This window comes from Sturnus vulgaris, chromosome 7 (assembly GCF_052056855.1).
Source record: "Sturnus vulgaris isolate bStuVul1 chromosome 7, bStuVul1.hap1, whole genome shotgun sequence".
Lineage (NCBI taxonomy): Eukaryota > Metazoa > Chordata > Aves > Passeriformes > Sturnidae > Sturnus > Sturnus vulgaris.
This window is the reverse complement of record NC_142249.1, coordinates 7,744,031-7,756,477: the sequence shown is the minus strand read 5'-3', so window position 1 is coordinate 7,756,477 and position 12,447 is coordinate 7,744,031. Positions and strand designations below refer to the sequence as shown.

Genomic DNA, 12,447 nt, shown 5'->3' with positions numbered 1-12,447 from the left:
TTTGCTATTGAATTAAACTTTAACAATACTGTTAAGAATTTTAGAAAATTCTACAAATGGCCACCGGTCCCCAAGTAATTTTGAGCAAGTCATTGAACTACTCTGAATTCACGTCTGTCTTGTTAAAGAGCTTTGAGATGCACTGCATGAAGACATTACTTGCACAAGGGCCCAGAGCTGTACATCACGTGTTCTCCTGCCTTAATTGAGCCCACAAAGTCTCACTGTTGCTGAGACAGCAAGGATAACACAAAGCCTTCTACTGCTCTGCAGGATTGGAGCAAGTTGTTCCTCTCTGAGCCCTGCCATAGCCATGGGACATCTCAAGAATATAGTAAAAAATGTTGTCCTAATTCCAGTACTTAATGAGCAGGTCCACAAATGGCTGTCATGATGTCCTGAAGCTTTCTGCTACAAATGCTTGTAGAAATTACTAATGTGGTCTTACAAATGTAGTTCATTTTGATGTAAAGAAGGTGATTTACTTTCATGTGTAGAAAGTAAAAATTGGAATGACCTGTTCAATGGCTGTTATGATTAGAGAGGAGAGCTTAAACAAGCCCTGCCTTTGACTCAGATTTCTGGCAGTAACTCTTTTTAGGAGCATCCCACACCCCAGATTGCTCTCACTTCTCAAGTTCTTAATAACGGCCAATTAGATCTATTGGAAAATGAATTCTTTATTTAATAGATACAAATTTAACTGTCATAAGACTTCAACAGGTTACTTATTACACAGGATAAACAAAAGAAACACTACTAGTAGATTAACTATTCAGTGCACTATAATAATAAGGTACCTATATTACAGCTAGAGAAATACTATATATTAGGATTCAATGCATCTTACTATCCAGTTGCTGATGGGGCATACATAGAAAATCTTCTGCTCTCATTTTCTGGAAAAGTAACCACGAAGATGCATCCAAGCTTGGGGAAAGAGCCCTGCAGGTTTCCAGGGAGTGTGTATGAGACTTCCCCCTCCATTAAAATTTGTGTAGCTTTTACAGTTGTAAAGTGAAGTGTCTCTCATGATTCCTTGCTTATCTCTTTACATCTCACCCTCAAGGTGAGGGATGTTTACTGTCAGCTGCAGGTCTCATCTCTTTGGCACCAGAACCCCTTTTGGGCATCTGTGTGGCCTGGGTTATCTCACCCATGTGCACCAGCTGATGAGCAGAGCAGATAAGCTTTCTGTGGTAGAGGGGGGAATAATGTTCTGCCACAGTGGAGAAGCGTCCAAGGGTAGAAAAGATGGCTATTTTGTGTCTTGAACAATACTGAGTATGTTGTCAGGCTTATGTCTCGTTAAGAACAGTGTATTTGAAATTCAAAATGAAACAACCTCAAGTAATAGAGAGGTTAGGAGGGGGCTGCAGAAAGGAGGTCTCATTTCCCTGAGCATTCAGACTTGGCTGAAATGCAGTTCACACTTTGCAACCTTCTGTTCCAGCGATGAGCAGATTCAAGGGGCCAACCTGGGACGCAAGGACTTCTGGAGGAAGATGTTTAAGTCCCAAAGTGCAGCGAGTGACACCAGTAGTCAGTCTGAGCAGGACACATCCGAGTGCACCACTGCTCACTCTGGAACCACCACGGACCGGCGCTCCCGCTCTCGCTCCCGAAGAATCTCCCTTCGAAAGAAACTCAAACTGCCCATAGGTAAATGTATGTCTCCTTCTGTTCTGTATCATCCATATTGCATGTGCAGAGAAATACAGACAGATGTAGCTGCAGCACAGTTCCTTGTTGTCTGTATATTCTCCCAAAAGAAGCCGTGGTTTGCTGCTCTGTCTGTTTTGCAGATGTGGAGCTGATGCAAAGGGAAATGTGAGCAATTCGCCAAAGATATTAGGGGATATTTTTGTCAAAATTATTGAAACGTTTCCCCTAAATTACTATTCTAGTACTGTAATCTCACAGGTGCTGTTCCTGTCTGTAGATGAGAAATATTCCAAATTAACATTTATTAGACAGAGAATATATCCATTACAATTCCCAGGGCCTGGCCTTGCATGGTAGTTAGTACATGTTACATGAAAATATAACCTTATGCTTTTCTCCCATTTTCCCATGCCTTAGTGCAGCCACTGTGGAGAAATATACTGCAATTGCTAAGAAACAGCAGTATATTCTAGAAAGAATGTTTAGGTTTGTACTGAGTGGCTTATTCTGCAACAGGGAATTGGTTGAAGCGCTCCTCCCTCTCTGGCCTGGCTGATGGAGTGGAAGATCTCCTGGATATCAGCTCTGTCGACCGTCTCTCCTTCATCAGGCAGAGCTCCAAGGTAAATGTGTCAGGCTGGGCTACAGGGAGCTTAAAAAGGCAGGATCTGGCTGATTTTAGCTGCACATAGAAACGTTTTTATTCAATATGGACTTTGCAGCTAATGATATGCTATCACAAGTCTCCAGAGTTGAACCATGGGAATTTGGTGCTGGACTTTTGTACCTCGTGTGGTGAAGACTTTGTTCAACTTACACTGTACTGGCCTGGTGCACTGAGAGGCAAGTGCAGGCTCTGTCAACACACTTTAATTTTTTGGCCACACCTCTCCTTCCTTCTTTGTCCTTTCACAGCCTCTCAAGAGAGATCAATCCTTTAAGCAGAAAGCTTCAGCCTGTGTAGATCTATGCAAGACCCAGCTGTGCTCCAGCGGTGACCCTCGCAGCCCTTCTGTGTGTTTTTGTGTCTGACCAGCCCCTCTGTCCCTGCACAGGTGAAGTTCACCAGCGCAGTGAAGCTCTCTGAAGGAGGGGGGCCAGGAGGAGGCCTGGACAACGGGCGGGATGAAGAGGAGAATTTCTTCAAGCGTCTTGGTAAATGGCGCACCTGCCGAAGACACCCATCCAAGCTTCATCACACAGAAGAAAAAGATGGTTAGAAATCAGGGTTCTCGTCTCCTTTTTTTCTTTCTTTTTTTAATCATTTTTCGAATATGTTTCTTTTCTGTAATTTTACCCCTTTCCCTTTTTTCCTGCTTTCTCCATGGTTTTTGTCTCCATCGTAGCCTTCTCCAATTTTTTAGTCTTTGTAACTGTTTTCTTTCCCTTCCTTCTTTCTTTTATTTTGATTTAGAAAAAAAGCTCTGGTAAATTTTATTTTTTTCCTAAAAAAATCAGACTGTCCAAATAAATTATACAATGCAACATTTGGGCTTTTAAAATCAAATCAAATTTGGTCAACACACTTGAAAAATCAATGCTTGCTTCAAAGCACTTACTCAGTTCAAAATTAGGTGTGTAAATCTTCTGTTGTCCAATACAACAATTCCATCAGTTTTTTTGTTTAGTTTTGTTTTTCCAATTTGTAACTATTTGACAGTTTTAGCAAATATCAGCACAGAAATGGAAAACCCTACACAAACCTTGTTGTAATTATCTCTTTTCTTCTGTGTTTGCATGTCTAGTCTCTGCATACCATTCGTTAGGGATGCTGTCCCTTTTTCTTAGCACACAACATAATAATAAAAACACTCCTTTTCTTTTCCACAGAAGTATATTTAACTGTTATGTATTTTCAAAGTCAGCAATGTCTGGAAAGTGCCTTTATGAATAATACAAGGTCATGGTATAATCTGTTTCAAAATATCATGCAGTCATTGACATGCTCATGTCATCAGCTCAAAGCACATCCTTCTTGTCAGGGGGCCAACCTTGTATCTTGAAGTTTTGTTGCTTTTTTTTTTAAGACAACACAGCCAGATTCCCAAAAACACACAAAAAAGAGTCAATTTTATTTTTTAGCATGATTTCTGTAGTTTTACAATATGCTACATTTTCTGGCATTATGTTTGGTCTTCTTCTGACATTACACTTTGACATTGCATCGTGTGTACTTTGCCATCCCCTGTCCCAGGCCTGCAGTGTAATGCACATAAGGCATTTTTAAGGCAAGTGATACTTGCAAAATATAAGCATATCTTGTCACTGTGAACTGTCCATTACCTGCCACTGGTGAATGGTGGTGCTTTTCAGTCAGCTCCTAGATGGAAAGTATTGTTAGTTTGTGAGAATGCATCAGCTCAGCACCTTGTTGTAGTCTGGTAGCATTCCCCAGCAATGGAAGGAATTAATTTCTTCATCCACTGCTTTGTGCTGAAGTAGGTGTGAAATACTTCCACCGTATTTCCTCCCAGCTCTCACTGGTTAAAAAATGGCCCAGGGGACAGTGAGAACTTTCCAGACTGCCACTGCTGTTTCTGCAGTGCACCTGTGAGATGACCTTCATGTTTTGCTATTTACAAGAGTAATAGAAGTTCATAAGGCAAAGTGTGACACTCAAGGAAGTTGTGTCACTGTGTCTAGAAGGATCTCTGATATGCAATGAAAGCCACGTGGCTTTAGCAAAAATACTTGTGCCTGCCCTGTGTATGTGTGTGCTTGCATGTGCACAGTGATATCAGTGGGAGCATGTGGTGGTTTGTAAAGGTTTTCTGACGTTTTTCCTGAAACTAGGACAGAGCTAATTCATGGTGGGACAGTTTATAACCCAGCAGGACAGCAACAGTACACTGAGTCTTCCAATTTCCAGTGCTCCTCTGTCTTCCATGCAGATGATCGATTTTTCTGTGCTCAACAAGGAGAGAATAAAAGCCTTTTAATGTCAATGGGTGTATGTTAAATCCCTCAAGATCTGATCCTAAAGCATTATATTGGAACCTCTCTCTGCCTTCTCATTTTTGTCATTCATGGTGTTATGCTATTACTTTGCTCATGTTTTTTCCATGTGGTGTTTCCTCTTGTGTTTTTGGGTTTTTTAACAGTAGACCAAATTTAAGAGGTAATAGATAATGGAGAAATAAATGGCATTAAAAATTATAAAATGTAGAATAATTTGTGACATCATTAATGAACTGTAATCTTCATTGTGATTTATCATGTAGACCACTGGAAATTCTGTGTTATATATGTATGTATGCATATATATGTATGTAAGCATACACGTGTGTGTGTGTGCATATGTATACATCTATCTACACATACATATTTACACATTCATGTGTAAAAATATTTATTTTAATGATCTTTTTGCCTAAGAGCAAAGCACATAGACATGTATACAGTTACAGTGCATTTACATGAGACCCATAATGTTCCTTTGGGCACTTACTGAAGATGTTGTGAGTGACCACAGAAATTGTCAGGGTGTTCAAGACACAGCAGCTCAAGTTTGCTCTGAAGGGTGAGCTCATGGTCACAGGAGCTTGTGTGTCCTCCTGCATTAGGAAATGGTCTCTGCTCTTTGGGTGAGACCTTCTGCAGGCCTGAGCAGCATAAGTGAGGGCAGTGAGGGCTGCCCTGATCACAGCAAGGCTACTCCAGCATGAGCATAACAAGGGACAGCCACCAGCTGCCTCTGAAGAATTGTCTTGCAAATTTTCAACAAAATGCGAGCTCCACTGACCTCAGGTGGACAAAAGCTCTGCTGGCTCTTTATAGTATGGGTTAGGGACATGCCTTAGGCAAGTTCGTGTTCTGTATCTCATACAGGCACAGACTTAACAGGGCCCTGAATAGGAAACATTTGTTTGTACCTCAAATGAGTTAGTGTTATGACAGCCATAGCAGGAGGGCTCAGATAAAATATAAAAAGCTATGAGGAAACAGAAGGACTTGGAAGGATGTTTGTGACTGCTCATATGTGTAAGTGTTCTATTTGTTCTTTCTAGTTTGTTTGATCCATTTCAATGGGATATTTTCCCAACATAGGAACATTTTGTTTGCTGGTAACTAAGTACAGCTTCACTGGAGACAAGGAATTTGTAAAGAAATCTCTTGAAATTTGATATACCTCTGTCTTCAAGGGAAAAGTGAAGACATACATTCTCATTTTTGGTTGTGACTTTTTTTGTGCCACATAAATGCTTTCCAAGTAATTCTAGGGAGTGCATGCCCAAAAGAACTTCGAGTATCAGCCATTCTTCTTTACTGAAATAGTCAAAAAGTCCTGTAGAGCTGATGTTTTTACTCTTTGTCTTTCAAATAATCTATGTTTAAAACCAATTTTGAATTCTCTACTCCGTGTTCTCTTCTTCAGTGCTTTATCCTTCAGTGTTCTGTAAACTTTTGTACTTTCAGATGTAAACAGGGAGAGTATTATGGGCAAAGATAAAAAGCTCAGAAACTGACTATCCTTTTTTTTTGACCAAACACTTTGGTCTTGAAACAACTTTCCTTATTTCTTATCTCTGTCTTTCTGCCATTCTCTCAACTCTGGGTGCCAACTGCATAATGATCTTCTGCACTAGAAGTGCTAATTTAGATTAGTTGATTAATGATGTGAACTCTATACATAGAGTTTAAAATTGTCCCCAAAGTGAAATGCCATCTTCATTTTTGAATGGAACTCTTTTCCATCCCAAAGCCTACAAGACCCTTCAAGGGAGAGAGGCTGGAATGATGATATCTAGGAGTTGAGGCTGGTCTCACTTTCATCTTTACTTTTGTGGTAATTTTAGATGTGTGCCTGAAGAAAGGACAGTACTTGGTTTCAACATAGACTACACATCCACTACTGATTTTTCTGTCCTAGCAGATGATCTATTACTAAAATGATCCATGAGGAATAAGGGTTATGCATGCTGCACTTAAATTTAAAGGCAATAGAGAAGTAAGGTAAGGAGATTATCGAGGAAAAAAAGACTGTAAGCAAGATGATCTGTGTTAAAGAGGTGAGGAGTAAAGACAACATCCTAGTTCACCTGTGTTGGAGTAGGTCCTGGGCTTCCATACTGAGTATGGTGGGACTGTTCTGGGCAGATATCAGTATGACCAATACCAGAATCTGACTAGTTGTATCTCTGTTTCATGGAAATCATGAATATTGTGAAAATGAACCTGTTATCTCCAAGATAACACAAGGCGAGGAAGGGATTTACACTGACTGTACTCATCAGGATTTTTGTTCCTCCATTTTTAACTGGTGAGAGACTGTGTTCCCTTCTCTCTACCCCTCCCTGCATCCCCTCTGTACTCTCTACCTCTTTAGGTTGCCATAGCTTTGATGATCACTTGACCTCCAAACAAGAAGGAGGAAAATCCAAGAATGTTGTGAACCTGGGAGCGATCCGCCAAGGCATGAAGCGCTTTCAGTTTCTGCTGAACTGCTGTGAACCAGGCACTATCCCTGATGCCTCCATTCTGGCAGCAGCTCTAGATCTTGTAAGTCATTTTTGGTCTCTTGTTACCTGCTGAGAGCATGTGCATTTGTGCTGGTCCACTGTCATTCACTAATGCTCCTCGTGCCCCACAGAGAGAATGCAAAGCCTCACAGCAATGCCAGCTGCTGGTGGTGGCATTAGCTGGGGCTTTAGCATCTGTGAGTGGGCAAGTTTGCAGACAAAATAGATCCTTTTTTATTATATCACATGGCTCCCCATAACTACAGTATTGCCAGTGCAAAGCTTGTGTTGTTGTCTTCACACTTCACTCACAGACACTCTGTTTCTGCTCCTAGTGTCAATCTGCAGAATAAAGATTGAAGATTGGATAACTGCTTGGAGAGGTGCAGGAATTCCACTCTCGAGTTCTGACAGAGTTAGAAGTACGTTAGGCAACACTGAACTAGTAGTCACCAGAGCCAGCCAGTGGAAATAAAAATTAAATCAGTGTGCGTGCTTTTAAATGTGGATATTGCTGATTTGCCAATGCAAATCAAAGAAGTGACACAGTTCCTTCCCTTCTTCCTGATACCCTGTATCTCCTTCCTTCTTATCCTTTCAGTTGTGTTTTTTTAACAATCCCTCCCATTTCTAAAGCTGTGGCCTTCAGCCCGTGATTCATGAGCCAGTGGGGCTCTGTGAGGTGTTTATGTGACAAGCAAGGAGTGTGACAAATGCAACTATGAAAAACCAGCCAAATATTAGCAACTTCTCTGCATGCTGCTTTTCTACTTCCTTCCATAAGCGTTTGGCTGTGTGCAAGCTGAGAAAAAGATTAAAAGCCACTGCTCCCAGAGCATCCACATGCTCTCTATCCCTTTTCGCCCCACCTCTCACCTGTGTGACTGCTGTGCCATTTGTGCTCAAATTCAGTTTTTTTGCTCACTGCTGGAGCTGCCAGGCTCACGGACTCTGCCTTCCTGCTAGTGCTGTGCCCTGACCTTTGCTGCATTGCCTGCTCCATGGCTGTAGGGATGGTATGCTCTGTGCACCACCTCCTTTGCATCTTCATCTTAACCTTGCATACTCGGTCTGCAGGTTCAAGCACGTCTGCATTGGTGTTGGTCTGGAGTTGCTGTTGTTGTTGTCAGTTCCCATCTAGCTCCACTGTTTGGAGTGGTCCTCACCCATTTTTCCAGCAGACACGGGTTTCGTTCACTGGTACCCACGCTTCCTGCCAGAGATTGCTGTTCCTCTGGATGGAAGAAGCTGTGGATGCAGTGGCTGATAGAATAGCCTGGTGGCTCTCACCAGCCAGGGCTGCAGTGAGCTCAGGAGGTGTCTTGCAACCTGCTGAGGGTGTGACACCCAACTTCAGTCCTCAAGGCTTCCAGGCTGTCACCCCACTGCAAATTCTGAACTAACAGAGTTAGTCAGGTGTAAGGTGCATGGGCAGGAAAGAGCTCACTCCTAGCAAGTTTGTCACCAGGATCCTTCTGAAGATGCACTACTCTGTGTTCTAATAAATCAGGTGATAACATGGGCTATGGCAATTATGTCCCAGTTTCCTGTAAATGTCTTACCTAATTTTAAAATTTCCCAAATGCCGAGGTACAGACCAGCTTACTCTGTGCCCAAGCATGAAGTCAGCTGGAAACTCCCAGCCAGAGTGAACTGTTTGAAGATGTCTGACTTCCAGAGCTGACTTTTACAAACTAAAACTCTCTATTCCACTGAATGATGGAGACAATTTTGGTATTAGAATTTCTAAAAGGTCTTCAGCTAAAGATGAAGGAAGCCTTGCTCTAATTATAGCCTTGGGAGTCTCTAAGTACCTGTTCAGTTGGCATTTTGTCTACAAAGTATTGGAGATATGTAGATGTTAGGCAGTCACATGCAGTGTATATTTTAAAAGATGACAGCCTGTCATCTCATCGTATTGGTTAATGGCAATGGAAAATTCCCATATTATATTTCAATAGAGTACACCCAAAAGGAAGCATTCTGGGTGTTTTAACTTCTGTTTTCAGGCTTTTGAAGTAATAGCTTGAATCAGGTCTGATGCAAATGAAAAGCTTCTTAAGTCCTTTTATCCAGCCTGGTTGCTAAGGCAACCTTTAAAAAATGAAAGGCAAACAGTTCCAGTTTCAGTCCTTCCATAATTTTTCTAAGCATGCTTTTTCGTGCAGGTTTGCAAAATTCTGTTCTTACAACAACTGTGGAATCTTTGATCAGCCTGGGTGTTTGTACCGGTTTGCCACACTGATGTAAAGAAAATAGAACAGTGAAACAAATGATGCATCCTTATGGAGCTAATAATTTTTTATGTATTAAAATGAGTGTTGCCTTAGGTTTAGTGGCTGTGCTGTTAACACATTTTCCTAGAAGCAGCCTTCATACTTTTAATTTTTAAAGCTACAACCAGTAATATATAGGTGTGCAATATGCTGACTCCATGTCACCCCGTGTCATAGGCAGACTCTGTTGTTCCCATGTCCCCGTTTCCATGGCAGAAATATTTCTCTGTGGAAGTGCTTATGATTGGGAAGGAAGTCAGAGATTGCTACAAACAGGTCCCAGAGTAAAAGACAGGGAACAAAATCAAAGAACTGTGTCATGGACTGTACTTGACCGTTTTGTAGATATAATCAGAGAGGTCTGAACTAATTGAAACAGGCAATTCTCCAAGACACTCGTTAATAATTTACTTGCCACCTGTCTTCATATACCTGCTAACAAAACTTCCATGTCAGAATTAGTTTTGCTTAGACAAAGCAGAGCTACCCAGTAGCACAGCAACCTTTTGAGAGTACTCAAATTTACTTTGGCATCTGTTAAAAGTATATTGTTGGTATTAAGTGCCTTTCTTTTCTGTCTTGAAGACACCAGAGCCAAAAAAGAATTTTTGCTCAAAGTGCCATGAGAACTTTAAGAAGGGACTCAAGGAAAATTACCACTGATTAATTAGTGTTGTAAAAGTCTCATTGTTCTTGAAAACAAAAGTGGACGTAAGTACTCTGTAGTCATAAAACTGCAGAATCAGGTTTACATGAACAATTAATGTGATGCTGTGAAATTCCAAATCCATTCTGTATTTGGTTCCTTCCACCCAAGTCCTTTGCTCTTTAGAACAAATCAGGTTATCTGTTGAAAAATTTCACTTGGATGGCTTGGATTGTTAACAAACTGGTGAATTCATGTCAGTCTATACAGTGCAAGAACAATTTTCAAGGTGCAAAACAACATAGTAGGTCTCGTAAAACTGGACTTGTGAACAGTTGCCTAGGCATGGACTGAGTTGTGAGAGTATTGCTGCTGTGTCAGGTTTTGACAATGACCACAGTAACTTGTGTTCTTTTCAGCTGCACATCACCTGCCTGATTAATTTCTCTCCATTTGTGATGTGTTTCTCTGTTGTGTGAATCCATCTCTGTTCATTCTGTCACATCTTCATCTCTCTCTTGCTGCTGCTGCTTCAGGTTTCTCAGAGCCTCAGGTAAGCAATCACAGGAGCTTGTGCCTTATGATGTTCAGAAAGTCCTTCCTGCAGGAGGTCTTTTCACTGATTTTAAAATAATACAGTGATTTTTAATTAATCCTGCTTCTCCCCTTTGCCCCCCCATCCTACATATCCTTGTGCTTTCATAATGTTTACAACATGTTTCTTTACAGGATTCCAGAATACTAAGAAATTTTGACTTTATTCCTAGTAAACTAAACCAATAGTAGACCAAGGCTAGAGCTTTATCTCTTCACATATGTCTCCATGGTTAAGGTTTTAGTTTGTGAGAATAAAAGAATAAAATCCTCAGCTATTCTCTGTTCAATATTGCATGTGATCAACAAGTAGTTTGTTATGTTTTTCCAGGTGCTAGATATTTGTTTTGTTTCTGGTTAGTGAGTGTCTGCATTCAGATTTCTGCCTTCTGCATCAGAACATCATGGCAGCTTAAATCTTCCTATTCAAGCAAATTGCTTTTTTTCCCCCCTCCAACATTCATAAAAATATGAGCAAAAGCTGCAAGTGGATGTTGTATCAATAATTTCTTAAATCAAACTTAAGGAGTATTGGTTCAAAATTTCTTGTTTTCAAATTTTGATTAAAGCACTCTTGTTCAACAGACCATCTCAACAGGGTCTCAGGACCTGTCTAGTATTTATAGACCACATTTGACAAGCTCTTCTTTGTCATCTTTTAGATGCTGATCTGTTTAAATTACTTCATTAAAGCTATCAGCATCTAAAAGTGTGTAACACTTGTTTGTGCTCTGTGAAATCCCTGTGAGTGAACCTTTTAAAGCCAGCTGGTAAACAGCCAGCATTGTTATATTCTTAGTTTTACAAACTGCTGAGTTTGGTTATGAAAATTGCAGGAAGAAAGGGGGAAATGAAATGGAAATTAGGAGAACCATTTGCTTTTTAGTCACTTTCCATGTCTGTAAGGATGTTATTTTGGCAGTTTAGACTGCTAGGAAAAAAAGAACTACTCCTGAGTCTAAGCTATCCTTTAGGAAAAAAAATTATCCATTTTTTTAACATTTCAGAAAGTTTCAGAAGCATTCTTTAGTGGTTTAACATGTGTCCTGCTGGGTGATTTAATACAAGATACACTCAATATAACTTCTCCCATTACAATGATTCTTCCAAACCAGGTACAGGAGGATTTTCCTCTGGAAGCTAGTCAGTCCTTTCAAAACTCAGCTGCCTGTTGTTATTTCAGTACTGAATTGCCTGACACTTGCTAAAGCGATTGAAATTCCGCCAGTGAAATTTTGTTGATTTATGCCAGAATAATATATTTCTGATAATAAATAAATAATATAGATATTCATGATAACTGCAAAATAGTGCTTTTCCTAGTTTCTAGCAAGCCTCCATTTATGCTTTTATCCCCAAGATTCAACAGCAGAACCTTAAGTGACAAATTCTAGGATTTGTGTGGCCATGGTGTGATTTGCTCCTGCAATATTTATTTTATATTTACTGCAACCTTATTAGGAAAGGTGAAACTAAAACTTGACTTGTTTGTGCAGTAGCAGTGCCAGATGTGCTCTTCTGCTTCTGCAGCTAGATGCTTTCTGAAGGAGAGCATTACAGAGGGGTATAATGTTCTTAGTAAGTTTATATTGTGTTTCTTCCTGCCCCTCTAGTGTTTGGACTGAGCAGGGCTGTTCAGTATTTATGAGCTTGCTTTTAGTAGCTCAAGGGGTGAGACTTAGACAGAGAGAGAGACTGTGGTGCCAGCTTTCCATGGAGAGATTGCTCGTTCTGTGTGACTCCTTGGCAAGCATGCAAAGCAACTTTTTAAAGCACAGAATGATGTTTGGGGAGTTTTCCCAACGCA

The 12,447-nt window shown here is 40.6% G+C and overlaps 1 protein-coding gene across 18 annotated transcripts in view; it reads left to right on the top strand.

Annotated features, from left to right (window-relative positions):
* Positions 1–12,447, top strand: part of UNC80 (unc-80 subunit of NALCN channel complex) — a 128,611-nt gene that overhangs the window by 41,056 nt on the left and 75,108 nt on the right. For 12 of the 18 annotated variants that reach the window (XM_088167667.1, XM_088167668.1, XM_088167669.1 and 9 more), the window contains exons 19-22: positions 1,454–1,668; positions 2,182–2,288; positions 2,721–2,880; positions 6,992–7,164. In XM_088167667.1, coding sequence (XP_088023793.1) covers positions 1,454–1,668; positions 2,182–2,288; positions 2,721–2,880; positions 6,992–7,164 — 655 coding nt within the window. The remainder of the gene's footprint in view (positions 1–1,453; positions 1,669–2,181; positions 2,289–2,720; positions 2,881–6,991; positions 7,165–12,447) is intronic. The other 6 variants (XM_088167677.1, XM_088167676.1, XM_088167672.1 and 3 more) reach the window with 3 other exon arrangements.